This window comes from Pipistrellus hanaki (genome assembly GCF_964339955.1).
Source record: "Pipistrellus hanaki genome assembly, chromosome: 10".
Taxonomy (NCBI): domain Eukaryota; kingdom Metazoa; phylum Chordata; class Mammalia; order Chiroptera; family Vespertilionidae; genus Pipistrellus; species Pipistrellus hanaki.
Window position 1 is genome coordinate 56,038,567 of NC_140512.1, and position 27,974 is coordinate 56,066,540.

At 52.0% G+C, this 27,974-nt stretch overlaps 1 protein-coding gene across 21 annotated transcripts; it reads right to left on the reverse strand.

The window, feature by feature from the left end:
* Positions 1 to 118: 118 nt before the first annotated feature.
* CCDC136 (coiled-coil domain containing 136) lies at positions 119 to 27,712 on the reverse strand. Of its 21 annotated transcripts, none has more exons than XM_084897614.1 (19): positions 27,591 to 27,712; positions 26,761 to 26,868; positions 25,057 to 25,314; positions 24,753 to 24,827; positions 18,064 to 18,387; positions 15,730 to 15,841; positions 14,731 to 14,899; positions 14,371 to 14,511; positions 13,876 to 14,034; positions 13,451 to 13,621; positions 12,859 to 13,044; positions 11,118 to 11,312; positions 10,191 to 10,418; positions 8,467 to 8,913; positions 8,115 to 8,339; positions 6,764 to 7,024; positions 5,969 to 6,145; positions 3,985 to 4,091; positions 193 to 460 (listed from the first exon to the last, which is right to left on the reverse strand). In XM_084897614.1, exons 1-18 carry the CDS (start codon positions 27,646 to 27,648, stop codon positions 3,990 to 3,992), a joined length of 3,396 nt encoding a protein of 1,131 aa, XP_084753740.1. In that variant the 5' UTR covers positions 27,649 to 27,712; the 3' UTR covers positions 193 to 460; positions 3,985 to 3,989. The 21 variants fall into 21 exon arrangements, with proteins under 21 accessions (XP_084753737.1, XP_084753728.1, XP_084753739.1 ...); XM_084897610.1 differs by having other exon boundaries at positions 5,867 to 6,145; XM_084897613.1 differs by lacking the exon at positions 3,985 to 4,091 and having other exon boundaries at positions 121 to 460.
* Positions 27,713 to 27,974: the final 262 nt, after the last annotated feature.

The window sequence follows — 27,974 nt, forward strand, 5'->3', positions numbered from 1 at the left end:
TTGGGTGAGAAATCATATTTAGGAGTCAGACCCTTATGTGAGGTGCCCAGTTTAAGGGAAACGGTTCAGCTCTGGTTGTGTTGTGAGGTATTTAACAAATCAGAAGCCACACAATCTCATGTAGTTAGGTTGACATTTAATTACAAGGAACCCAGGATCTTACACAAGGCAGGAGATGGGCGCCAGCAGCTCCCCACAAGCCTTTCCAGCCTGGGTGACTGAGGCTAAGAACAGGGGGACACTGGGACATGTGGATGGATGGGGCTCCGGCACAGTGTGTCCTGCCCAACGCTGAGGGTAGTAGCCATTGGGGATCTGCCCCCGCGGCTGGCCCGGGTCAGGTCTGCCATCACTCCATGAGGCAGTACTCTGTCTCCCGGTGTCGCATGTTGGGTAACAGATACAGAGCCACAGCTGCAAGAGCCAAGAACACCACAGGCTTCCACATCCCAAACATGTTCTGTGGGGACCAAAGGCAAATGGTGAGTGCCCAGCCTTCTGAACCCGTCCCCAAGCCAGACATCCCCTGCCTACTGGTGCTGGAGACATCCAGGGACCATCATGGCCCACTCCTTCTTACCTCCTGGATAACTGCTGGACACAATATGGCCTGAGTCCTGGCACCACTAGATACCTGGAATGATCTTATGTGCCCCACCTGAGGTGCCTGCCTGTTTGCACGCCCCATGGGGTGAGAATATCAGTTCCTGGGTGAGGAAGCAAGTTCAGGAGCCAGACTTCAGAGTATCCAAATGGTTGTAATGGGAAAGGTTGGCTACCATGGCAAAAATATGAGGGTACATGAGGGCCTTTAAGAAAAGCAGCTGCACCTCATTAATTCCTGGAAAATGAACTCAGAGACAAGAGGATATTAAGACTGAGAGGAAATAAAGAAAGTACACCATGGAATGCAGGCAAATCTGAGGTCCTGGGCAGCCAGAAACCTTTGTGGAGAATGATGGTGGCTCAAGGAAATTCAAGGAAGCCGGTCACTGGCTCTGGGAGGCTGCCAGACCCTGCTGACTACAGCAAATCCTGCTGATTCATTCAGGGAACATGACATCCTGAACAAGAAAATACATACTTGAGGAAGTAGTTCCTAATTTCATTACCTTTTTGCTGTATTACTTGAAAGACAGAATTTGAGTTTTAAGTCGTAAGCTACGGCATAACAGAAACACAGTTTTAGGAAAGGGCGAATAAAGCCCATCAATGCTAAGAATGCATTTGCTCAGAGAATAACGAACCCAAAAAAGGAGGATTTTAAGCCATCTATAAAGAGCAAAGAAAACCTCCTACACTTGTAAAAAACAGTTACTAAAAAGAACATAAGATATGAAGTGAGAAGCAAAACAATGTTGGAGTTGGGTATACAGAGTAATTCATATAAGGAAATAACTGAAAAGCGAGCTAGGAAAAATACTGGCATGCTCAGCTGCTCATATCCTAATGTGTATTGATTGCTACACATGCCAGTCTGGGGTTCTAAGGGTGGAAAGTGCTGAACCCATGCATGTGAACCGGCGTCCTTTACACCAGGCACAGGCAGGATTCCAGGCTGTTCGAGTATCACAAAGAGGTAAGTCATGTCAGGCTTTCCTTTCAGACTGGGTTTCAGACTAAATTCACAGATCCAGAGACGAATCGTACCCCTGAAGCCTGTGTAATTTTATTAGCCAACGTCACCCCAATAAATCCAATTTTAAAAATAAAATAAATTCACAGATCAAGAAAATCAAGTTTTGGATTTAATCAAGGTGCCTGACAAGGTTTTCCATGATATCTTCGGAGAGAATATGAGGGAAGGAGTAGGATGAGAGCACGGTTTGTTGCGTGACCATTTGTCATGTGGCCAATGAGCTGGATAGAAGCCTGGCGAGATGACATCCGAGAGGCTCGGCCCTCACCTGTGACGTGGATGAGATATGAGGGAGGGCTCGTCACCCCTGAGGATGACAAGCTGGTAGGGAAAGGAAATATTTTGAAACGAGAGTTGAGATGAAAAAGAAAACAGGTTAGATCTCACAGGTTAGATCAGTGGATTATCTCTAATGGGGATAAATGAAAATTTCTGTCTTGAATCCACAAAAGCAACTGCAGGTAGAGAATGGGGTGGGGTCACTTAGCAGATGCAACATGCAAAGGGGTTTTATAATACACGAAACAGATTAACAATGTGATCGGGGGCTGCATAAAGAGAAGTATGGTATCTTCCCAATTACCTGGAAGCAACCAAGGAAAATGGCTGAAAATGAGGAGATAGGGAAATAGGATTGGAATTTTAGCTGTTGATAATGTTAAGTCCTTGGAATCTGATTCACAGTTTCCTGGCTCTATTACTAAGCCTCTCTGTGCCTTAGTTTTATCACATACCAAATTAATAATAGGGTTGTTGTAAGATTGAAATGAGTAACTATAGATAAAGTGATTAGGACAGCCATGGCACAGAGTACACATTATATAAGTGTCTGTTCTTTTTATTTATGTGGTGTTTTATCATTTATAAAGTGCTTTTACATATATGAACTCATCTGATCCTCAGTGGGGAAGGCAGAGGTTTTATCTTTTGCTTACATTTGAAGAAACAGACATTCAGATTATGCATTTTGCCCCCTAGGACCAAGCTGTAAGAAGCAGAGACAGACGCAGCCAAGTTCTCTGACCACCTTGTCAGGCAGTTTCTACCTATGCTACCTCACTTCCTGGTTGGGGAGCTGCACAGTTGGTGCAGCAGGCTCTGGGCATACCCAGCTCCCCTGAGAGGACCCTAAACCAGGAGTTCCTTCCTCTCCCTCTGCTTGGGCAGGCTGCGTTTGAGCTGGAGAAAGGTTATAGCTGAATAATCTGGGCCTCATCCCATAGGGACTTAGAAGAAGGGGCAGATAGGGACGGACCGGGTACAGGGAGAGACCCATCATTAAAGGAGCTGAAGACTGTCTATGGGATGTAAGTGTAATGCCTAAAAGGAGAAGAGCTAAAGAGGGGGGAAAGTGAAAGGGTGGGGAGGAAAGAGAAAAAGGGAAATGGTGATAAAAGCTATCAGCAAATGCTTTAGCTGCCACTCTGAACCTATGCATTAAACCAACTATATTCCGCTAACTGGGAAGTGAGAAGGAGGGTGAGAGAGGGCAGGGGGAGCACAATAAGGAGCTAAAACAGGCTGAGAGAAGAGTTTATGGTTCTCGAAGGCAGGGGGAACCCTAGGGTTTTACCTTGAGCCACAAGGCCACATCCTGCCCCCTGAATTTGGTACCCTGTTGGTACCAGATTGCATGGACTGGCCAACTGAAAGGTGCCCAGAATATACCAGCCTTGGTTCCCTGAGACACTGGCATCTCCGGTTGGTGGAAACTTTTCACCAATATAGCTCCACATTCTCTCCAGGAAGCCCAGCTGAGAATTGGCCCCCAAAGAGAGAACTAGGAAAAAATCCCTGGCATTCCTGTTCTGACTTTTCTGAAGATCAAAAGCCCCAAATCAGAGAACTTCTCCGTAGAAAGTATATAATATGGTAGGGGTTTCAGTCCCATTTTTACCAGGGTTGAAGGACGAAATGAGGCTACTCTCATACCCATGACCCTATGGGAGTCACAGCTCTTTAGACCTCCTCTCTCACCCAACAGGGGCGGTGGTGAGGCCTCATTTTGCCAGCCTGGGCAGTTACAACAGTGAGTGCTTGGCTCTGGGGCTACACAAAGAGCACCAGGCCAGCCTTACAGACAGACAGACAGACAGACAGCTCATCAGAAGTAGTTGGGCAGCTTTGGAAGCAGCAAAAGTGCTGGGATCATCACAACTTTTCCCAGCCAGAAGACTGAAGCTCCAACCATGTCCAGAGTGGGCATTCCAAGTCCCTATGTGTTATAAAGACATGCTCCAAGAAGTCACAGATTTCCAAAAGCAAGAAGCAAGCAGCTGAGAGAAAAGGAAGAGGGGAGGCCAGGGCACCCTCCCTCGGTCCCTCGGAAGACACAATACCAGTACCTGCGTTAGGACGACGTCTCGGCCCACCAGCACCAGAGCAAAGCCGATATGATCACCAGGCCTACAAGAGGCAAGGAGAAGATGGGGGGGTGGGGGGCAGGGGATGGCTGCAACATATCAAATGAGAAAGAAGCGGCAAGGAGAGACAGGAGGTGAAAGAAAGGTGGCATAAAAGGACATAAACACATGAATTTAACAGATAATGAAGATGAGAAAACAAAGGGAAAAGAGAGGTCGAGAGATTAAGTAACTGGTCAGCGAGAGCAGCAGGGTTTCTTCTCTGCTACCGGGCCTGGTTCTCCCCACTGGCAGCCTCCAGAAGGTTCAACACGGATAGGCGTCAACCAGGTGGTGAGTCCAGCTTTCCGGCTTCATTTCCCCTCAAACCGGTCAAGTGGGTGCTCTGCCCAGACCTTGCCTGAGGGTCAGTAACTGTGGAAAAGCGAGCGCCAAGGAGGAAGCCGGGCTCTTCGGATGAGAAGGATGTATGCTTTGCCACCCTAGAAAGAGCCCGTCTCTTGCCAGGTCACCTGTCCCTTTGTCAGCCCCTTGTTCTGGCTGTTTCCCACCAACTCTCTGAGTGTTCTGGGCTCTGGTCCCTAGGAGTGTAAGGCTGTGGTTGTGAGACAAAATGCATTAAAACAAGTCAACAATGGAGAAGCGCCAGTTCTTTGCCTGCAGCAATCTTCCAGAGACAAACTGTGCTTGCGGGCGATCACACACCTGCCAGCAGAGCTGCCAGCAAAGGAGACAGGACCTCCTGGGCCGAAGGGCCACCTCCACAGGAAGTGCTTGACTTAGAAAGTATCAGGTCTGGCATTGAGCAATATGGCACCCAAGGCCAGGAAATCTCTGAGGCTCTAAACCAGCACCTGGTGGAATGCCATGAATTCAAAGAAATTAGACACCAACACCGGGATAGAGGCTGCGGTTCTCCCACTCCCCACCCTAAGCGATGGGCTGCCCCGTAACAAGGCCTGCATGCTGGGGCCTCAGCCGTGCTGCAGGCGGGCCTGCCAGGACATCCCAGAGAGCCTTGTAGTGGACTGGGCACCCCACCACAAGAGACTTACTTTCTCCCCCTCTGTAGAGGGACAGAAAGAACCCGGACTCATTCAGGAAGTACTCAATCTCTTTAGGGAGCCAGAGCCCCCAGTTGGCCTCAGCCAGGGCAGGAGCTCAGCTGGTACATACCTGTACAGATGAACTAGTTATTAACATACAGAAATACTTTTATATTTTGTTGGTAAATGACTCAGGATACTCCCACTCCAACCTCTTAAGATCCAGCAACTAAAGGGTTAGGGAACTGTTTGGTCTCCAGAATAAAATATTCTGTCACTTCTGATCAATCCAGGCCCCCATCCGCATGCCCTGTAATACACAGAGCCCCGTGGGTGACCCCAGCCCTCCACCCTCTCCTAACGGCAACAGCAAAGGTCAAACTTAAAGGGCACCATGGGAAATGGGGACTGAATGCCTGGTCCTGCTGGCAGGAGGCCTTGTTCTGTCAGCGTCCCTAGTGCACTAATGCACTAAGGCAGGGGGGCACCCTCCTGACATAAGTAACACGCTACCACATACAGGAAGAGGGGGAACTCCAATTCGCTGTGGAACTGTATGGCAAAGGCCACCGTTTCTGGGAACCAGTAACCCCACCCTGGTCCCCAGCAAAGGTGGCCTTTGCCATACAGTTCCACGGCAAATTGGTTTAATCTGCCATTTCCCACAGAGAGACCACTCTCTCCAGTCCCATCTCCATCTCCACTTTTCCCGCCTCTACTCCAGTAGAAGTCCATCCTCGGCTGGATCACCCTGGACACAGGGGCATCTGAGCCCAAGGACCCATTTCCCACACGATCCAGCCTTTGGCTGTGGTTACCTTTCTTCTCTCAGAAATTTTGAGGGGGTTTTCCTCAGCTGTTTCAAGACGAGGGCTGTTGCCCTCATCTTTACCCTCCTGGTCTTGGGACTCTTCACATACCTCCTTTGCATCTTCTGTGGGCTTCGTTTCTATGGGAGCAGGGGGCTCAGGAACTGGTTCATCCTTGGCCTCCTCCTTTGGTTCCTCTTCAGGTTCCTCCCTATTTTCCTCCTCCATTTTCTTCTCCTCGTTTGGTGGATCGGGATTGGCCTCGTAGTACTGCACTATGTCCACATTCTGCGGGCGGAGGTGGGGCAGGACGGGGGACTCTGTTACCTGCCAAGATCCCTACCCTGGGCACAATGGTGAACTGTCTCAAGAACACATCGTCCCATGTCCTCACGGAGCGTGGGCAGCACTGTGATCTGGGACTGCTCCCGGCGTGGAGGGCAGTCACCCCAGCCTCTCTAGACCGGTCGGTCCGCCTATCTGGCCCTCAGCCATTAGACAGCTGAGAGCTAAAGGTTCTTGAGCTCTCACCTCGCCTGCTCTTCCTACGCCTGCAGTGACTCCTGCTTTGCCCACACCTCTTCCACGTATGTGTTTGTAACTATTTTGAATAAATTCCTCTCTTCTCATCCATTTGGTCCTTCTCTTGAGCATGTGACCCAAAAAGCACAGAGGCCCAGGAAGTTGGGCTGGGTTAACTGAGGCAGCTGTGGTCCTTTGGGGCCACATGAGTGGTCTGAGCTCTACTCTCCCCTTCACTTCCCAGGAAAAGATCTGCTCTAAATACCTTAGAGACCCCAGAAACTTCTCTACAAATACTTCCCTTGGTCAGGATGGTGGGAGATGATCTTTCTTCCCAGGATCTTAGCTACCTTTCTGCCTCTGGCGATATGGGTTACTACTCACCTGCTTGCTCTCACTACTCCCCAGGCTTGCCTTGGACACCTTTTTATCTTTAAGCCCGTTGGCATTCTTATTCACGTTGTTATTGGAATTCTTTCCGTCGGTAGCACAGGACCTCTTCTCTTTGAGCTGGCGAAGCTCTTCCTGGCAGCACTGCAGCTGCCCCTCCAAATGCTCCTGCTCTGCCAAAAGCCGGCCCTGCTCGTCCATGCTGGCCTGGTACTGCAGCTGCAGCTCCCGCAGCTTGGCCTGCAGCTCTTTGATCTGTGGGTAGTGGAGCCCGTTACCCACAGCCTGGCCTGCGCAGCCCACCTGGCCCTGCCTGGGGTCGCTGCCTCGGAAATGTCCCCGCTGGAGCACGTGGGGGCCGGCAGCAGAACGTAATGACTGAGAGTGTGGACTCTGGGACCAGGCTGCCTGGGTTCACGTCTCAGCCCCACTTAATGACGCTGGACAGGTTATGAAAACCGAGAGAAAACCTCAAACTGTGGGAAATGAGCCTCTAAAGCAGTTTTACAAAGAACTCTTCCCTCACTTGAGGCACCTGGTGGTTTACATCTAAAATGACCAAACGATGGCTTACATGGTATTTTTACGGTGACCTGTCTGAAGAATAACTCCTAGGACTTCATTCCATCATGACTTTTGCTGGGAACTCCTACTTCACCCAAACTGTCTTCACCAAAGGAACTGTGTTGGACACCGGACAGTGCGCCTGGGCACCTGCACTTCGCCATGGAAAGAGCAGCAATTCCCAACCCTGCTCCCTAACCTCTGGTCTGGCTTCCCTGACTTCCGGCAGCACATCAGGGTCTCCGTGGTAGGCATCTACACTAGCCAACCTAGGCCCACGGGTCTGCTCTCTGACCCTCTCCCCTGCACACAGGGGACCCTGCTGGACTGTGCTGCTCTTGCTCAGAGACAACGCTTTCTGTCCCATGGCCAGGGATCTGGCATTACGACAGATCCAGGAGGAGGCGGGGCCCTGTCCTTCAACCATCTAGTTGAAGAGACAAGACAAACACATGCAAACTAACTAAAGAAAGTTGGCAGGTGAAAAATACAACTGGCCAGAAGTGCTCTGGAGGATAGTGCAGACAAGAGAACAGCAGTGGCAGAGGGAAAAGAACTCAGTCTTGAAGATCCGTAAGTCCAGCACGGTGGGCACCTGAGAAACGTCCAGGCTGCCGGCCTCCTGGGCCTCAGTGCCCGTTGTGTCTGTCTGACCAGGAAGGTGGCAACAATACAGAGCCGCAGCGAGCCCGACCCTCTCTCCTCAGCCTCTCCGAAATGGCTCCGACCTCCTCGGCTCTAAGGACTCCTTCAAGAACCCTGCCTCCCTGAGAGCAGTTACCTCATTCTTGTCACAGATGGAGGAGGCTGCAAGCTTCTCTCGGCACTCGCAGCACTCCCTGAACACCTTTTCACAGGCATCCAGCTCTTCCTTCAGCTCCTTCTGCTGGTCCAGGAGCGTCCCCATCCGCTCCTGCAGCCGGACGTGCTCCTCCTGGCTGACCTGGTACATGGCCTGCACTCCCTGCAGCTTGACCAGCACCTCGGCAACTGTTTCGTCGAAGCTCTGTGGAGGGCGGGGAGGAGTGACGGCACCCTGGGGAGCACCTGCCCTCTGCCCCACTCTGCGAGGCCCTTCCTCAGGGAGACCAGAACCTTCTCTCCCTGTCTGTGTGTGAGCTGGCTACTTTTACCTCTACGTCTTCAGGCTCAGCAGGCTCCTCCTCGGGGCTGCTGGGATAGCTCCTGAGACAGGTGTCAGAGCAACTGCCGCTGTTCTGAATGGTGATGACGCTGCTGCTGCAGGTGGTGCTGTAACTCTTCAGACAGGTCTCTGTGATGCTGGAGCAGCTGTCGTAGCTCTTGAGTAAGTTCTCCTCGCTGGTCTGGGTGCTCCCGAGGCTCTCGCTGCAGTCAACGCTGCTGTCGTAACTCTTCCTGTAGGACTCAAAGCTTGTTTTTATGGAAGGGGCCCGGGCTTGGAGCAGCTGCATTTCCTCCAGGCAGAGCTGCAAGTCAGCCTGCAGCCTCTTCCGCTCCTCCAGGAGCCGGCCGTGCTCCTGCTGCTGTAGCTCCTGCTCGGTCTTGCTGGTCTCGTACAGGTCCTGCAGGGTCTGCATGTGGGAGGCGATCGTCTTGGACTGCCGGGAGCGGGTGGGAGACAGCGTCGTTACTGACACGGCAGTCCGAGCTGCGCCCCTCCTGGCGCAGAGGTCTGAGCACACCTTAGAGGACTGCACACCCTCACTCCAGTCCCAGGACAGCCTAGGCCATCAGCCTAGCCTACGGGTACTGGCGCTGGTCAGTTCCTTGCTCCTGGGGAAAATCTCCCCAGGGAGGATACTCCAATGTTTCCGCGTTCCCGATTCTGTTGTTTCTGCACTCAGCCCTCTCTCCTTGGAGCGGAGCTGAGTGGGTCTCGAGAACGCCTGCCCCTCCTCAGTCAGGCCTGCCGTCATCCCTGCCTCCAGCTCTGAACCCAGCCTTGGCCCGGAATACGAGCGTTCCTCAGCGGAGGGAGTCAAGGTCTCACTGCGAGTCCCTGACCTCCTGCCCCAATTCCGAATCTGGACTCTGGGGATGTTTCCCAGACCCTCTGGGTCTGGCTTCTTGGCTATGGATGCCCAGGACAAGGTCTGATCGATCCAGGAAACATTCCATGCCTGGTCCCTCGTCCCTGTGCTATCTAGGCTGAAATCTGATGCCCCCGAAATCTGACCAAATCTCAGTTTGGACTCCTGCTATCCCCTGGGTCTCCTTGTCTGGCCAACATCCGAATTCATTCATTTTGCCCCAACTGAGTCTACCTGCTCTTCCTTGCTCTCACTGAGCCCTCAGGCCAATTCACCCCCAACCCTGAAAGACTTAAATGGAGATCTCCCCCAGTGAGCCATCAGAGGCGTGGCCCTTTGCTGGTGTCTAATCCCCCTGGCTTGGCTGCTATTCTTGTCAATGTTGCGATGAAAGCAGTATAGTCAGTATCAAGAACTCTTCATGCTAGGACGCTGCCTTTGGAGAGGAATGGCCCCGTACTGGCCTTATGTAGAACACCAAAAGGTTATAGGTCTTATCAATTATCAACCATTTCATGAGAAAAGGATGACACCTTTAGTCAGTCCCAAGCAATCCAAACACTAAAATGGTTTTATACATCTGGAAAACGAGATGCTAAAGGGATTGAGACAAATCATCAGGCAATTACAGACTTCCGGGTCGTCCCGGTTCTAAATGCTCCCCGGTCTGCGGCTGGGCATTCACCTGGGGGTCCTCAGGCCGTATCTGACGCCTCGTCTCCAGGGGCCAGCCCATGGCCGTCATGGCGGGGGCAGGTCAGGGCTCCAGGCTCATCCTAACACTCCTGTGCGGCCCCTTCCCCTGCTGTCCCCAGAACCGCCTCCCTGCCTCTTGCTATGGTTACCTTGTCGTGGACATGTTTTGAGGACTTATGTGATTTGGGACATTCTGGATTCTCCAACACATCCTGGAAATGAGACTCTTTGTAAACATGCAGCAATTTGTGCAGCTCTGATTGTTCTTTTAATACGTTTTCTTGATTGCGTATCAGTTGTTTCTGCTCTTCCTGCATGCCTTGGTAGAGCAGCTGTAGTTCATACAGGTCTTGTAACTTTGCAAGTAGCTCGTAACTCTGCGAGGTAGAGTGGAAGGAAGGGGCAGGGACTGTAGTGGTCACAGGGAAAGCCTCTGCCTCCTTCCTGCTGGAGACCCTTCCCCCCTCAGGAATCCCTGGATTGGCTCTGCAGTCCGTCTGGGATGGGCAGTCCTGTGGAGATGTGCCAGTTGAGTAGAACTGATCTCTTGTGTTTGGATGTATTTGGAGTTCACAAAGTACTTTCAAGTATATTCTCTCCAGATAGATTAAATATCTAAATATAAAATGCAGGACAGATCCCAGAGCGTAGATGTATTTTAAGATATAAAACCCAAGCCCTGGCCGGTGTGGCTCAGTTGGTTGGCGCATCATCCCTTACACTGGAAAGTGGCAGGTTTGATTCTCGGTCAGGACACATACCCAGCTTGTGGGTTAATCCTCATTTTGGGTGCATATAGGAGGCAGCCAATGGGTCGGTCTCTCTCTCTCTCTCTCTCTCTCTCTCTCTCTCTCTCTCCATATCTTCAGGTGAAAATTAAAAACAAAAAGTAAAACCCTAATCAGCTATATTAAATTTTTTGGTTTGAAATTTTTTGGTGAGAAAGTAAGGAGTGGTTGGTTAAAGAAAGAAAAATCTTAATCTCCACGTTTTCTTTTTCTCAAGTATAGTCACACCTGAGAAGCTTCTCCAAGCCACTCCTCCACAGTCAGCAGCCATTCGCTGGCTGCCTTTACCTTCTGCAGGAGGCCACATTTGGGTGTCGGGAACGTGAGCCTGTGCAGTTCTTCTTGCAGCTGGCCCTGCTCCTCCTGCAGCCTCCTCTGGTCCTCCAGGAGTTCGCACTGCTCCATTTGCAGCTGCCCCATCTCCTTCTGGCTGGCCTTGTACTTTTCCTGCAATTCTGTCAGTCTGGACAGCAGTGCATCACACTGTGGGCAGGCGGGCGGGCGGGCGGGTGGGCGGGCGGGGGGGGGGGGGGGTGTTACTCTGTAAGTCAGTGCTCCGCCTGTGTGGCCAGCAGAGCATTTCTGTGTCCTCCCGCCTTTTGCGATTCACCAGGATCGCCCTCCCTGAACTGATCATCCCAAGCCACACTGCGCCGTTTCAGATGCCGAGTGGGGAGCGCCAGCAGGCTGCTAGGGACGGCCGTGTGGCTGTGCTTTAAGTGTTTCTATTAGCCCCTTCCGAGAGCATTCTGCGTGGGTATCCCTCCCTTTGCATTTCCCCGCCGCCTTCCTTTCCCCCGGCCCTTTCCTTTGGTATATGCCATTTCTCACCCTGCTGGGAATTCTACTCCCTATTACTCCTTTATCCTAAATCTGTTTTTATTCCTAAGTATGCTTCTTACCAATAAATAATTAATTTCTCCCTAATCCCCCCTCCCCCATTTTTGTTTTTGTAATCACCTTTTAAAATCTTTAGAAAAGCATGTGCAATTGCTGAATTTGGGTTAAGAAAACTAAATCATCCTATGATTCCAGAAATCTAAATCTTCTAATATGGGACTCATCTCAATGCTGTTTTATAGCCAGGGGAAAAGCGGGCCCGTATGCCAGCACGCTGCTCCTCTGCCATCGGGGCGGTGACACGGCTGCCCTTCCTCCTAAGTTCAGTGGGAACGGGAAAGAGGGAGCAGGAGCCTGGGGGTCGAAAGGCAGGCGGACTGTTGGGATGACTCAAATAACCACCCCAATCCTGTGTCCCCTGAAGGCCTCCCCCTGGGGACACAGCCTGCTGTTGGTGGTGGCAGGAGCCAATGAGCATTTTGGCCGAATGTGACTTGTTCCACTACTTTTTGAGACTCTTGGGCCTGTTCTCTATCATGCTTCAACACCCTTCCATTTCCTATCAGCGACCCTGAAAGCGCCCAGCACAGGCTAACTGGTAATGACTTGCATTTTACACACTATGCTAAAAGGAGAGAATGAGTAAGGAAGGCTTTATGTATCACTACAGGATTTGTTACTGAAAGGAAGTGCGTAAGAGTAGTATTCTGTTCAATGCAAAGAGAGGAAGAGTCAAGTTTAGAGGACTTAACTACTCTGAAGCCTCGGCCCTTTGAATACCCAATTGGTGTTCTGGCACAAGACCAGGCCCTCTGACAAGAGCACTTGCAATCTGCCTCAGCGAATCAGACCCTCTCTTTCTGGTTCTAACAATAAAAGTGACATATACGGGCCTATGTGTGTGTTCTCCATAAATAACAAGATATCACTCCACATGGAATTATGTGCCAGCATTCCAGTGTTCAGACTGGATCCAGATAGACTGATCCTACTAAGCTCCGGCTCAGGTCAAGGAAAACTGTTTTAAAAGTTAACAGCCCGGGGCTCTGCCTCTACTCCCTGCCTCGCCGTCCTCAGCTGTGAAGGCTTGAGAGCCCGCGCCCCTGGGGGGCAGGATGGCTCCCTCTTGGCCCTCACCTCCGTTCTCCAGAGGGAGCGCCCGGGGGCTCCCACCTCTCCTCACCATTACCTTATTGGCACATTCCAGCTTGTCGTCTGGGATGCACTGGGCGATCCTGAGCTGTGTCAGCTCGTGCTGGCAGAGCATGAAGTCCTGCTCCAGCCGATCGTACATGTGCTTCTTCCGCTGCAGCTCCTCCTGGCTGTGCTGGTACTGCTGCTTCACTGTCTGAAGCTGGCACTGCATCGCTGCGTTCTGAGGCAGGGAGGCGGCCCGCCATCACCCAGGGCAGTGCTGCCCTCTCTCCTCTCAGGCAGTGACGAGGGGAGGACTACCTGTCCTCTCCAGTCCCAGTCTCATCCCACTGAGGCTTCTGAGATGGACAAGCCCCTAAGAGGCCCTACACAGAGACCCTGGGCTTCCATTTGGGGCGTGGTGAAAGTAAAGGGGTTCATTTTTATAGGCTGATTTCCTGATTCAAAATAAAAGGAAGCTGAGAGCACCGTGGTGCTCTGAGAGCACTTTTCTACTAAGTGATGCTTTACCTCCCTCACCAACAGCTCCTCCATAGCCCTCCTGCCGTCCCTGCTCCTCCTCGGCACCGGTCATCGCTCAGCGGCCCGGCCTGGCCACCTGCTCCCTCACCTGGAGCTTCTTTTACCTTCTCATTGCTCTCTTGGAAATAGCACTCGATGTCTCTGAGGCGCTGCACCTCGGCCTCCTGGTACCGCAGGTCCTCCCGCAGCCGCTGCTGCACATCTAGCAGCTTATCCTTCTCACACGAGAGGTTCTCGTACTGGAGCTGCAGCTTATGCAGCCGGCACAGTAACTCCTACGGAGGAGGGGCCTTTGGGCAGTACCTCCGGGACCCTCAACCCACTCACTCTTCTGCCCGAGTCACTCCCAGAGTCCTCCCTACCCTCCACTCACTGGTTGTCCTCTCATCCAACACGGTACTGGGGGCGGCCGAGTTCACCTGCGATGCTGCCCAGGTGGCGGCTGGAGTTATTTTAACTCCCTACTCGTATCCGCCTTCCCCAAAACCTCTCAGCACCGACACTGCCCCTCACCTCTGGCTGCTGTTACCTTCTCACTTTGGGTTTCTAGGACTGTGGGTTTCGTGTGTTTGAGCTGCCGGAGCTCAGACTGAAGTTGGAGTTGCACCTTCAAGAGCTCAGTCTGCTCATCCTGGCTAACATCGTACTTGTGCTGCAGGGCACAGAGTCTGGTCTTCAGCTCCTCGTTCTGTGGTGGGAAGGAGCGGGTGGAACTGTTATTCTCAAGAAGCAGCAGGCCCCTCCCCAGACCAGCCGGCGCTTTTCCCGGCGCGGTCATCCCGAGGAGCCCCCGCAGGTCTCCTGTCCGGTTTCTTCTCTGAGGTAGACCCTCGGGAATGGCTGCCATTTCTAGAATGCAAGGCTAGGCGACTTCTCCAGTCGGTCTCGGGTAGACTCTGCTCCTGGTGGCAGGGCAGGAGTCAGCAGAGCATAGCCTTACTCTGCGTTCATTCCCCATGGAAGGAAGCGGCGACTCCATGGAGGCCCTCTGCCCTCCCCAAACTCCCTTCCTGGCAATGTTTACCTGGACGGCGTGCTGGGAAGTCTGACACCGAAGCACCTCATTCTGTGCGCACTTGAGCTCCCTCTGCAGCCGCCTCTGCTCCTCCTCGCTGGTCTGGCGATGATGATGCAGCTCTTGCAACTCACAGCACAAGTCCTTACACTGTGAGAAACGAAACAGGAGGGTGGCTTACTACAAGTGCACTCCTAGGGCAGACCTGGAAGTATATTTACTTCAGGCAAACGAGCAAGACCCCAGAGTACCCTCCCCTGCCATGGTGCACCCTCCTCCGTCAGCTTCGTCCTGTGTCTAAGGAGATGTTTCTCACACAGGCAGGAGAAGGTACAAGAGGGACTACAGAAAGGGCCTGCACTGCCCTACCTTGCTCTGCATGTCACATATCTGTTCCTCAGCTCCCATCAGCTTCTGTCGCAACGAATGAGTTTCCGGATGAGGTTCTAGGAAATCCATTTCTACAGTCTGACATTCTGTTGACATCAAACTCTTTAGCGTTTGGTTGTCCAGCCACTTCCCTGTTGCTCTTCGTGTCCTGCAATCCAGAACCCCAGAGCCATGTTTGGGAGAGAATTCTGACTAGAATCACCTGGCAATTGTGCTTGTTCCTGATGTATTTGTTTTAGGCAAAACTGGTAAGGAGCCTCTTATTGTGATTTATCTCTCAAAAAAAAAAAAAAAAAACACGCTCAGGCCGAAACCGGTTTGGCTCAGTGGATAGAGCATCAGCCTGCAGACTGAAAGGTCCCAGGTTAGATTCCGGTTAAGGGCATGTACCTTGGTTGCAGGCACATCCACAGTAGGGGGTATGCAGGAGGCAGCTGATTGATGCTTCTCTCTCATCGATGTTTCTGACTCGCTATCTCTCTCCCTTCTTCTCTGTAAAGAAAATCAATAAAATATATTAAAAGAAAAAACAAACAAACAAAAAAAAAACGCTCAGAAGGGCACAATGCCCCCAGCACCTCAATCTGCAAGGCACTGTTTGGCTCTGGGAGACCCTAAGCGTGCCAGTCCAGTTGGGCCTGAGGCTGGCTCTGATGTCAAGTCAGCTCCAAGACAGAGGACATCAGACTGAATCAAGTCCATGTGGACAACAAAGGAACCACTTCTGAGCTACTCTAGGGCCCAGCAAACAAACCCCTAATGCCCAGAATAGAAGAAAACGAAACTTCTGAAGTCAATCAACTCTAGTCCTAGACACTGCGTCGGGTCCCCATGCCTCTCCCAGGCGGTGTCCATATCCTCTGGCCACCTCGGGAAAGACCAGGTCTCCCGGAGGAGAGGGACGTGCGTGAGCCTGGCATCTGCCTTTAGCAGCAGTCTGCTCGGTCCTACAGGGTGCCGCTGGCCTCCTGGCTGTACCTCTCACTCTCCAGATCTGCAAGCTGCGCTGTGAGGCTGCTGTTGCTCTCCTGCAGGACCCGGTACTCCTCATTCAGGAAGCGGTAGCGTTCCCGCAGTTGTTGCAACTCCTCTGCAGAGGACAAGATGAGAGAGAAGTGAGGCCCTCGGGAGGAAGCACTGACGACCAGCCCATTTTCCTGCCTGGAAACCTGGTAGCAGAAGGCTGATTGGCTCCTCTTTTTCTGGAGACAGAAGAGATACCACATGCAGAGGCTTCGAGCACAGGGCCCAGAAAATTCCACCCTGCAAAGGCTCTTCATGCGCTTTCAAGAGCTGCCCTTCTTCTCATCTTCCCAGATTTGCAGGAGGCAACCAATTGATGTTTCTCTCACATCGACATTTCTCTCTTTCCCTTTCCCTTTCCCTTACATGCTCTCTAAAAATCAATGGGAAGATATCCTCAGGTGAGGACTAAAAAAAAAAAAAAAAAAAAAAAAAAAATTTCTCTTAGAATATTATTTTCTACTGATATTTAAAGAAGTGTCTTAAGCCCTAGCTGGTTTGGCTCAGTAGATAAGAGCGTTGGCCCGAGGACTGAGGGGTCCTGGATTCGATTCCGGTCAAGGGCACATGCCGGGGTCGATCCTCAGTAGGGGGCGTGCAGGAGGCAGCCAATCAATGATTCTCTCTCATCATCGATGTTTCGATTTCTATTTCTCTCTATCTCTCCCTTCCTCTCTGAAATCAATAAAAAAAAAAATTTTTTTTTAAAAAAGAAGTCTCTTAACTATCATCAGCTTCAACACCCTGAAATTTACTTCTTCTTCTTTTTTTTTTTTTAAATATATTTTATTGATTTTTTTACAGAGAGGAATGGAGAAAGATAGAGAGCTAGAAATGTAGATGAGAGAGAAACATCAACCAGCTGCCTCTTGCATACCCCCTACCGGGGATGTGCCTGCAACCAATGTACATGCCCTTGACCGGAATCGAACCTGGGACCTTTCAGTCCACAGGCCGATGCTCTACCACTAAGCCAAACCGGTTTTGGCTGAAATTTACTTCTAATGTTTATTCCAATCAGAAGTCCTGATCTATGTAGCAAAATCCTTGAAATATTGCAGATTACCACAGAAGGAAGGAGGAAGGAAACTAATATTTAATGAAAATCAACCACGTGTTAAACAATAGACTTGATGGTTTCAGCTTTGGTTTTAGAGTGTGAGTGCTTTCAACAAGCTAGGCATTTCATTTAATCCCCAGAAAAGCCCTGTATATTTTCTTTTCTAAATAAATCTTTAATTTTAGGATAGTTTTAGATTTATAGAAAAGTTGCAAAGAATGCAGAATTCCCTGGAAGAGTTCTCATCTAGTTTCCCTACTGTTCATATCTGACAATGGGTCCATTTGTCATGACTAAGAAACCAAGGTTGGTATATTAACTAAACTCTATACTTTATTCATATTTATCTACATTTTCCCTCAAGTCCTTTTCCTGTTTCAGGATCTCATGATTGAATAGTTCCTCTTTTTATTAACCAGTTTTTATAGGTATGGAAACAGAGGTTCAGGGAGATAATTGTGAGACTGAGTTCACTCTGTTGCTCAGTGGAGCTGAGATGCTGAACTGAAGTCTGGGTAAGTCCAGCCCCAGCCTTCCCGCTGGGCTGCCTGCCTCTCCTGGCATCACCAACCCAAAGGCTCTTCCGAGAGGCTTGTCACAGCCGGGAAACCTGGTACTTCTTTGATTCCTTGTTGATTTGCCTCTGCCTGACCTGGCCTAATATAAGGCCTCCCTTATACCCAGATCATCAATCCAGCCTCAGAATAAAAGCAAACTCTCTGATGTCATGCATCCTAGCAACTAGCTGGGAGACTCACTGTCTGAAACCTTTGAAAACTCTGAGCTTTTGAGTGCCTCGTGTATTTTTAGAAATAACCTCCCTTCCTCTCCAGCTGTCTTGTGCTCTCATTTTTTGTCCCCAAAGCTTCTCCTTTGGGGAGGGCTAACGGAGCCTAACAATCAGCACCCCAGGGTCTGGGGGCGGGGCGTGCAGTCCAGGCAGAGCGCTCGACGCCGCAGCCGCAGGAAGCGTCTCCCAGGGTGGCGGCCCCGGGGCTCCCACCTCAGAGTTCTCCGGGGTCATCTCTCTCCACGATGGACTGGTTGTGTGACTCTGGGTAAGTTTTTCTCCCTTATAGTCTTGAATTCAACCTGGAGGGTTTTTTTTTTTTTTTTTTCTAGAGGTTCCCAATTCATTATCTAAGACCACCTTCCACCATCTTCTGGCACACTATCTCCCTCTGCTTGACTTGACGGACAGACCAGGGGAAGGGCTTGCACTCTCATACCTTGCAGCTCAGAGAAATCTGAGGGAGTGTAACTGTTGGATGAGTCCGAGGTCCTCATTTCCATTTCCGCACGGAGGGAGTTGATCTCCACCTCATACTCGTTCCGAATGCGCTCCAAGTCATCAAGTTCACTTTGCATCCGGCAGATGTCCCCCTGCAGGGACGCTATGTCACTCTCATGTTCAGTCGCAGAATCATCTGCGGCTTGTCGCAGATTCCGGATCTCCGCCTGGGCCAAATGCAACTCCCGTTCTATTTCCTTAAGTTCACATTCTTTCTCACGCTCTAGCATGGAAATCTCCTCCCGTAGATTCCGCAACTCACCTGCAAAGGCCGAAGGTTAGGATAGTCAAGAGGGTAAGTGAATAAATCTACCATGTTCTAGGGGCACAAAGGTAAAGGGAGGCAATTTCTTATCTGGAAACCCCTGACAACCTATTGTCTACCCCATCAGAGAGGTACAGTTTCAGCTGGTATGAAATAAAGAGAATACCGAAGAAGGGAGCAGAGAGTGAATCTATGCAGTAAGGTAGTGGAAAAGTAGATTTTTGAGGAGTGGCATCAAAAGCAACAACTTAAGACTATTGAAAACGGAAGGTGTTATTAGTGCCCTGGCCAGTGTTCTAAGTGGTTAGAACATTGGCCTGTGCACCAGAGCGCCGTAGTCAAGGGCATGTACGATCCCTACAACAGTCATTGGGAGCAAAACTAATTGATGTGTGTCTCTCCTATCATTGTTTCTCTCTTTCTCCTTCTCCTCCTCCTCCCCTCTCCCTTCCAGTCTCTCTAAAACTCAATAGAAAAAAATATCCTCACTCCTTGGGTAAGGATGAAAAAAAAAAGAAAGTATTATTAGTGTTTCTAAGGAATTGCCTAAGAATTAAAGGCCAAATCTAACTTAAAATATTTTTCTTATGTCCTGAGTCTTTTTAAAAACTCCCTGGCTAGCCCAGCCAGTGTGGCTCAGTGGTTGAACACTGACCTATGAACCAGGAGGTCACAGTTCCATTAACAGTCAGGGCACATGCCTGGGTTGTGGGCTCAATTCCCCAGTGGGGAAACGGGCTCAGTAAATGCACAGAGGCATTTATTTCCACTGTGCTGATGTTTCTCTCTCTCCCTCCCTCCCTCCCCTTCCTCTCTGAAATACACACACACACACACACACACGCATACACACATATAAAATTCCCTGGCTAAAAGTTTTTTTACACAGACTATTCTCATGTCTTCAGTCTGGGAGCGTAGAAATTAGAGCTTCAGAATGCCCATGAACTGCCTGTGGTGAGTACTGGCCCTAAAATAATATCTATTTAGAGTTCACAGCTGAAATTCTAATGCAGGTTCATCACATGGCAACCGAACATGGGAAAATAACCTACATGTCGATTGATAAGAGATTGCTCAATTTAGAGATGGTTAAATAGAACATCACAGCCATTAAAAAGAAAATGGCAGATTTATAAAAATAAAAAAAAGAAGCATGAAAAGGTTTTCATACATACTAACTAGAAAGAAAAATCAGCCATAAGACATACTGTACTATCTTATTTTAGCAAAAAACAATTAATGTACAATATAGAATGCAAATATACAAAGACATAGGAAGAGGTCGGAAAGATCTGAGGGCCAGCCACAGAGAGCAGTCCGTTCTGAAGGATGAGATAGCACCTGATGGGAACTTTCACTCTCCACATTGTATAAGCTGGTGCCGTGTGAATTTTCACAACAGGCCTCTATTTTATAACAGCTTTTAATTTACAAAAGAAACGTGTCAGAGCTCTCAGTATCTGGGGAACATCTCAGGGCTTTTGGACATGGATAATCTGGGATTCGGAGAACCTGAATGTGGAGAGAGAGTAAAAAGCACTGACACCAACAAAACATTTTGGGAGCCAGGATTATGGAATTAATGAGGATTGGGTTGGGAGGGTCAGGACCTTCCCACAAACACTGCAGGTTACACCGTCCGTATCCCTTGCCCTGTCCTCTGCTCATTCTATTCACCATTCAGATTTCAATTTTCCCTAGCCTCTCCCCCACCTCCTCAAAAAAACTAAGCAAGTCCTCTACTAGATGCTCTCAAAGCACCTTGAAGTTTTGCAGTGTGTGTGTGTGCGTGTGTGCGTAAAACCTTGCTCTCCTACTTCCTTGACTATAAGCTTCATGAAGGTAGGGAACATGTCTGTTGGGCTCATCATTATAGCTCCAGGATTTGTCATAGCACCTGGCGTAATGCAGCCTAATAAGTATTTGCTGTATTTGTGCACAAATGAGGCAAGAGGATCATCTACTGAACAAATGTTTACTGAGTACTAGGAGAAGAAAAGTGGGAGACATACTGCAGATATAAATGCTGAACGGGCAGGGCGTCTCAGGGGCAGGAGGAACCGTCTCCTGCCCTATTCTGACCCTCCCAAGCACGCACACGCAGCTCCAGGCACATCTTTTGCCAGTCCTTCCTTCCCTAGGATGGCCCCAGCTGTCTCCTCTTCCTGGTCTATTCAAGTATGAATTGGGCATCACCTCTGCGCCACACCCAAGCAGCTCTCCACTGAGATTCCCTGGCTTCCTTCCAATTTCAAAGGAACCGAGTCCCTGCTCAGTCCACTGCTAAAAGCTCAGGGGCGGGGCTTGCAGGCCCGAGGGAGGCGCTTACCCAGAAGCTTAGACTCTAGTGGGGGAGACATACATGTCAACTGGCCATTAGGAGAAAGGCCCTACGGCCTGGGAGAACTGACCAACCTCCACTTCCCTACTGTGCCCTGGAGGCTTGGGTTCAAATCTCCCTTAGGTTCTCTTCTGGAGTGTAGCCCCACCAGAATGACATGCTCAAGGCCAGGAGGAACCGAGGAAGGTCTCCCCAGGCCTAAAAAAGCTCTTGCTTAGGGACACCGGGGCAGGACCGCTGCAGCCCGAGGGGCGGGGCTTGCGGGCCGGAGGGCGGGACTTCTCCAGCGCGGGGCGGGGCGGCCTGGCTGGGGCTGGGGCTGGGGCGGCCCAGGCCGCAGTGGGAGGCCACAGCGGTTGGAAGGCCGGCATTGGGGCCGGGGCTTTTGGGGTCGAGGCCAAGGGCCCGGGAGTCCCGGCAGCCGGATAGAGATGTCGGTTGTCACTTACTAGTTATGGCCTCCATCTCGCCGGCCCCCCTTTAAGCGGTCTCTCTGGGGGGCCTCCCGACTCCGGCCGGTCCCGGCCCCCGAGGGGCTGTGGCGGCCGAACGGCCTCCCAACACCAGCTACCTCTGAGCCCGCGCGCGCCCCCTCCCGGCGGAAACGGGCAGCGCGCGTGCGCAGGGACGGTGGTCTGTTGGTTCCCGCTGGCGGAGACCAGGGCGCCTGCACCAGACCTCCAGCCCCTGGCTCCCCCGGGTCTCCCCACCCCACCCTCCACTCTCCCCCACACCCCTCGGACGAGCTCTAACACCAGAAACAGCCCCGCTGAGCAAAACTGCTCTAGAACTTCATTTTCCCACCTTGTTGCCTACCCGCCACTCTACGGAGATTCTGACTTCCTTATTTGAAAGGAATGTCCCTTACCTAAGCAAAGGCCTTTTCGTGCTGTGCTGGATCATTTCCTTCATCATAAAAACATGACCTCGTGTGCCCTAGCTAAGAAATAAAAATTTAAAAAAATCCCCAAACACTCTCCCTTGATTTTATTTCTCATTCCTTTATTTCTCTGCCTCTCTTCAAAATAGGACTGCTGGAATTATCTGCACTCAACCCCCCTTCCCTCTTCAGTCCCAACCCAATCAGGTTCCATCTTCGCTAAACTATCTCAGAGCCCTCCATCTGGCCAAACCAAATGGCCATCTGACTTGGCTAAGCAACTTTTTGACACCGTTGTTATCTCCCTCTGAAGCACTTTCTGCTCTTGGCTTCTAGGTTATGAAAAGCTCCAGTGGTTCCTCCATCTCTTCTTGTTCATTTCTCCTTCTATACTGGACCTTTAAATACTGGAGTAACTAACCCTGGGACTGGGCCCTTTTTCTTCTCTTCCAAGATCTCCAGGGGATTTCTTGGTGCTCTGCCATAGATTTGAATGTCATCTGTGACTCCCAAATTTATATCTCTGATTTCTCTCCTGGCTCTAGGTTCACATATCCAATTCAACATATTTACCTGGATGCCATTACCCATTTCAAACTCAACATGTAGAAAACATGTCTTAAATGCTCCCCTAACAATCCCTGCATCCTCCCCTCCCAATAAATGACACCACCAACCAACCAGTTTGAGACAGCCATCTCTTATTCCCCTTCCAACTCACCACAGACCCTGAGGGCTTGACCTTCAAAATCTATTGTGAGTCATCTTCATTTCTATTACTCAATCGCAGGAATCGCCACCTCCTGACTGGACTATTGCAATAACTTGCTGACCAGACTCACTGTTTTGACTCTGTTCCCTCCATCCAATTTCCACACAGTTGCCAAAGTGTTCTCTTTTTTTTTTTTAAAGGTAATTATTTATTTATTTTATCTTTTATTGATTTTGAGAGAGAGAGGAAAGGAGAGGAGGAGAGAAAAAGATCAATATGAAAGAAAAACATCAATTGGTTACCTCTCCCACACACCCCAACAAAGGATTCAAACGGCAACCTGGGCATGTGCCCTGACCAGGCATCAAACCTGCAACCTTTAGGTGCACCGGGACAATGCACAAACAACTGAACCACACCAGCCAGGGCTAAAGTGCTTTTTTAAAAATGTCACCCCAGCCTGGCTAAGAGCCTCCCACACCTTTCTGTTATACTTAGAGGTTATACCAAACCTCTCAGCTGGCCTACAAGGCCCTTTGTAAGCTGGCCTCTGCCTGCCTCTCAGAACTCTCCTGCCAGGGTCCTCCACGCGCCCTGTTACAGCCACAATAGCCTTTGTACTGTCTTCCAAACACATGAAGCTCGTTCTAAGCTTCTGCAGTTGCTATTCCTTCTGCCCAACTGCTTTTCCCTCAGATCCTTCCCATTATTCAGGTCTTAATACAAATGTCACCTTCCCAAAGAGGATTTTTCTAACTACCCTATCGAAAACAAACTCCCTTTTCACCCCATCTCTACCATATTGGTACACTGTATTCACAGCATACTGCCACTTGAACATGTGCTGTTTATTTTCTGCCTCTCCTTACAGAATGCACTCTGCATTAGGGCAACGATCTACTCTGTCCTGTTCATAGCTGGTCCTCCAAGTCCATAAATGGTTGGTAAACAAATAAATTAGCTCCTTTTTACAAATAAAGAGCCAAGTGTCAGAAAGATAAAATGACTTGCCCACCCTAACCAGTATGGCTCAGTGGCTAGAGCGTCATCCTGCGGACTGAAAGGTACCAGGTTCGATTCCAATCAAGGGCATGTGCCTTGGTTGCAGGCACATCCCCAGTAGGGGGTGTGCAGGAGGCAGCTGATCGATGATTCTCTCTCATTGATGTTTCTAACTCTCTATCCCTCACCCTTCCTCTCTGTAAAAATTCAATAAAAAATATATATATTTTTTAAAAAGTGACTTGCCCCAGAACACCAAGCTTGTTTCGTGGCAGAGCTGAGCCCTAGAATCTAGGTGCTCTGAGACCACTGCTCACACTCTTTGCCTGTGCAACACATCTCCATTTCTCTCCTCCCCCGTCAACTGTCCACTTCTCCCGCATCCACCTTTGTTACGTCTTCTTTCCTCCCCCTCTTCCACCTTTTCTTTGTCCTCTCCAGGCCTGCTTCCTGGACGTCCTTTTTCCTCCATTTATACTCCTCTTTTGGCTTGATCTCCCTTCTCCTGGGAGAGCTCCTGCTGTTTTCTAGGGCAGCTCCCCTACACCTTCCGGAAGCTCGCAGGATAACAAAAGCTGCCTCTTTGTTTGGTGGTACAGTGGAATGCGGGACGCCTGCCTCGCTGCTTCCCAGAGACGAAGGGAATGTGGGTGTTAGAAGAAAGGGATTTTGGGGCCACAGCTTGGTCCTAGGGAGCAAAAGAAGCGTTCTCATCCTTCTCATCCGCTTCACTTAAAAGAAAGAGATTATGTATAGAGTCCCCTCCGGTCACATCTCTCTGGCTCACTGCTTTCCCCAGGGTGCCCTTTGAGGGCCAGGAAAAAGCAATCTGGTTCGGAATTCAGTCCTGATCGCCTACCCCTGGCACTGACCAGGAGGACCAGGGAAAAGAGATGAAGGTGTGAAGGGAGGGGGCTGAAGAAGAGGAAAAGGGAAGAGTTAACCACAGAAAGAAAGGGTGAAATGGGAGGGCGAGAAAAGGAAGACAGAAGTACCAGGCAGAGATACAAAAAGAAAGAAAATTGCCCAGCTGGGTGTGGCTCAGTGGTTGAGCATCGAACCAGGAACCAGGAGGTCACTGGTTCAATTCCCGGTCAGGGCACATGTCTGCGATACAGACTCAGTCCCCAGTAAAGGACGTGCAGGAGGCAGCCAATCGATGATCCTCTCTCATCATTGATGTTTCCATCTCTCCTCCTCCCTTCCTCTCCGAAATCAATTTTTAAAATTAAAAAAATAGAGAAAGGAAAGAAAATTGGGTGACGGAAATGAAGAGATGAGAAGAAAGGATGAGATTAGTAGAGGGGGGGAAAAAGGAATAAGTGCTGAATTAGGTTATGTTTGTCTGCTATGCTTCGACCAAACCCTCCGGACACAAGTCGCTGGAAGACCTGCACCTCTCCAGCCTGAGTTCTGAGAATTACCTTGGAGCTGCTGGATCTGCTTGGTGAACACCTCTGCCTGCTGGGCACTGGCCAGCCGTTCATCCTCCAGGAGCCCTGCAATGAGATAAGGGCCAGCATCGGACTGGGATCCAGCATCAGACTGGGATCCAGCATCAGGCCTGGGATCCAGCATCGGACTGGGATCCAGCATCGGACTGGGATCCAGCATCGGACTGGAATCCAGCATCAGGCCTGGGATCCAGCATCGGGCCTGGGATCCAGCATCGGCCTGGGATCCAGTGAGCACAGAGCCTGTGGGCCAGGCCCTCGGTCAGACACTCACCCTGCAGCTCCAGGGAGTCGTCCTCGTGCTGCCCTGCCAGCTCCCGGGTCTCTTCCAGCTCTGCCACCAGCTGCAGCACCTGAGCCCTCAGCTCCTCAAGCTCCGTCTCCGTGAGGCTCAGGCCCCGGTGCTTGCCCAACGACAGGGAGCCGATGCCGCCACCTTTCTGCACTTGCTCTTCCTCTTCTTCCACCTCTTCCACCTCTTCTTCCTCCTCCTCCTCTTCCTCCTCATAGAGCGCTGGGAGTAACACTTCCCCTGGGGAAGACACCATCCCGCCCGGGAGTCAGAGACAGCTTCCTCTCAAGGGTCCTTTAGGGCGGGCGCTCAAGCTCACTGGCTCAGGGCAGAGATGTTATAATACTGCCACCTGGTGTCCCCCCAGGACCCCCTGGGCAGGACCTGCACTCATGGGTCTTCAGTTGTGAGGGTCACATTTGGAGGTAGCCCATTCCCCTTCCAGGCCCTATTGCACTTGGGGCCTCCCGTTACTGCCTTTGGACTGACTGAGCAGCCTGCTGGCTCAGCCACGTGACGCTTGCATAAGGATACCCAGGTCTCCCGGTCCTGGTCCCTGGGTAATGGGACAAGTAGTCAAGAAAGGATTCAGACCCTGGGCATATCAGGCCAAACAGGGCAAGGGTTACGGTTTGGGGGGTTGTAGAAAGTTAGACATTATCCTGGTGGCTGGTGAGAAATTAGCCTTTCCATAATAAAAAGGCATTGTCAGTCAGCAGGCAGAGAAAGAAACCGCTTCAATGAAGCGATTCTGAACGTTTTACTGGACAAGCATGGGGGCCCTTTCAAATGTGCTCTTCTTGAAATCTTCTACCAGGTCCACCCTCCTCTCCCCTGCGGAGTGTTTGCGGGGTGGGGTGGGGGTCCTTCTGCTCCGTTTCCTGGGTGTCAGGCGGCCCCTCCTCCCCCGGTGACCACAGCTCTGTTTTTCAGGGTGTGGAGCGTAAGAGAAAGCCTTCCTCGCATTGGAAACTGGGGTGTGCTTGTGCCCCAGCCTCTGGTTGGTGAGCACCTCTCCTTTTGCTGCAATGCAGCTCCTCTAAATAGCAGAAATCTTATCCCGATTGTGATGGTTTGTTCTGTTTTAAAATCTGAATCCCTGATCTTATTTTCTCCAATATCAGCAGCCTAAGGGCCACCTGGGGTCCCCTGAGTCATCGGTCCCCCCTGGGGAAGCAGGGCTGCCCGCACTGAGTGTGCACAGAAGGTCCTGGAAAAGGGACCGGCACCCCTTCAGGGGCCCGGTGTTGGGGTGTTAGGAGGCTGGTCCCCCGACCTGCCCCTCCCAGGCGGTCTCTCTCCGGCAGCGAGCGAGCCTGGAGAACCACAGCCACCAGGCTGGCATGTGACGTTCGTGGTGATGGCACAAGAAAAATAATCCACACGCTCCCTTCCCAGCTTTTCAAAATGAGCGACAGCTTGGGATCTGGGCTGAGAGGCAGCAAGCACAACCCCCCTGCAGCAAAGCTCTGCCCAGCGGAGGCCTGTCCGCCCGTCAGGCAGCTCCCTCGGGAGGCACAGCCTGGTGAAGTGGGGACTGGGGCCCACAGGCATGCACCTGGCACCTCCCTCCGAGCAGAGCCCCGAGGAGGGCAGGAGGGGGCTAAGGGGAACCGAGGAACGAGCTCTGGCCTGACTCCTTTGGGGTCAGAGGGAGGAAGGAAGAAGCTTTCTGGGAAAACTCACCCTCCATAGCCTGCAGCCCCCGCCGCTCCAGGGAGCCCCAGCGCTGGCCTTTCTTCCTCTCACATCCCTCAGACGCCTCGTAGGCGCCCACAGTGGTCACCGTGGAACCTGCGGCGGGGACAGAGGGGGGCTGTCTGATGCCGGGGCGGCTGCGGGCTGGGGTGCAGGGCCCAGATTGGGACGTGCCTCCAGCCCTCCGGAGCCTGGGCTTTGAATTCTGGAGGAAGGGCTCGGTCTACTCGGCCTCAGCAGCCCCTCCAGCTGCGCCAGCGGGGACCCCGCCCTGCACCCCCCTCCCCCCCAGCACCCCCAGTCTGCCTCCTCTCCCTGGCACAGACGTGAAGGGTGTGTGTCTCTCTAGCCCAAAGGGGACTGGAGGAGAGAGAGAGGCAAGGATGGGAGGGATGGTGCAGACAGGGATGGTGCGTGCAGGGAGGCAGGGGCGGGGGGCGGGGCTGTGGGAAGGGGTCTAGGATAGAGCTGCCCCCCGCCGCCCCCCTTTCTTCCGCGGGACCTGACCTGCCCCCTCCGCGCTCCTGAGCCTCCGGGCCATAGGGGTGCAGGGTGGGGAGCCCCCAGGGCTGGAAGCACCAGCGGCTGCCCTGGGAGACGGAGAGGGAGCGGGGAGGGGGCCGGGGCAGGCGGGGCGGTGGGGTGGGATGGAGGACGGAAGGGCCAGCCCGGGAAGATGGAGACCGCGCCAGGTGGGGTGGGGCGGGGTGGGGTGGGATGGAGGAGGAAGACTTCGGAGGGACGGGGAGAGGGAGGACCTGGGTCCGCAGGGGGCAGAGTGGGAAGGCGGTGGAGAGTGAGGGAGGGGCGGCTCTGACCTGGGCCCGGGCAGCTCCAGCTCGCGGCGCCCGCGCCGGCCCCGGCAGCCGCCTCCATGGCTGCTCCGCCGCCGCCGTCCCCGGAGCAGACGCCGCAGCAGCGAGGCCGGACCCGCGGCCGGGCGCGGAGAGGGGGCGGGGCCTGGCTCAGGGAGGGGGCGGGGCGCTGGGAGGGGCGGGGCCTGGCCCGCACCTGACACCGCCCCGCCGCCGCCGCCGCCGCCGGGAAGCCCTCCGTGCACCGCGGCTGGGACCAGGGGTGACGCGGGGCCACGGGGAGGCGGGGGAGCTGGTCCCCGAGACGCTCTGGCCGCGCCGGGGAGGGCGGGCGGCCGCAGCTAATGGGGCGTGAGGCTGCGCCCCGAGGGGCCCCCCGGCGCTTTG

Coding starts and splice junctions, on each gene's coding strand:
- CCDC136 (XM_084897599.1), bottom strand. CDS start 27,648: ATGGAGGCGGCTGCCGGGGCCGGCGCGGGCGCCGCGAGCTGGAGCTGC. Junction 25,315..26,760: donor GGGGCTGCAGGCTATGGAGG/GTGAGTTTTCCC, acceptor TGTCTTCCCCAG/GGGAAGTGTTACTCCCAGCG. Junction 15,842..18,063: donor AGATTTCTCTGAGCTGCAAG/GTATGAGAGTGC, acceptor TGTCCTCTGCAG/AGGAGTTGCAACAACTGCGG.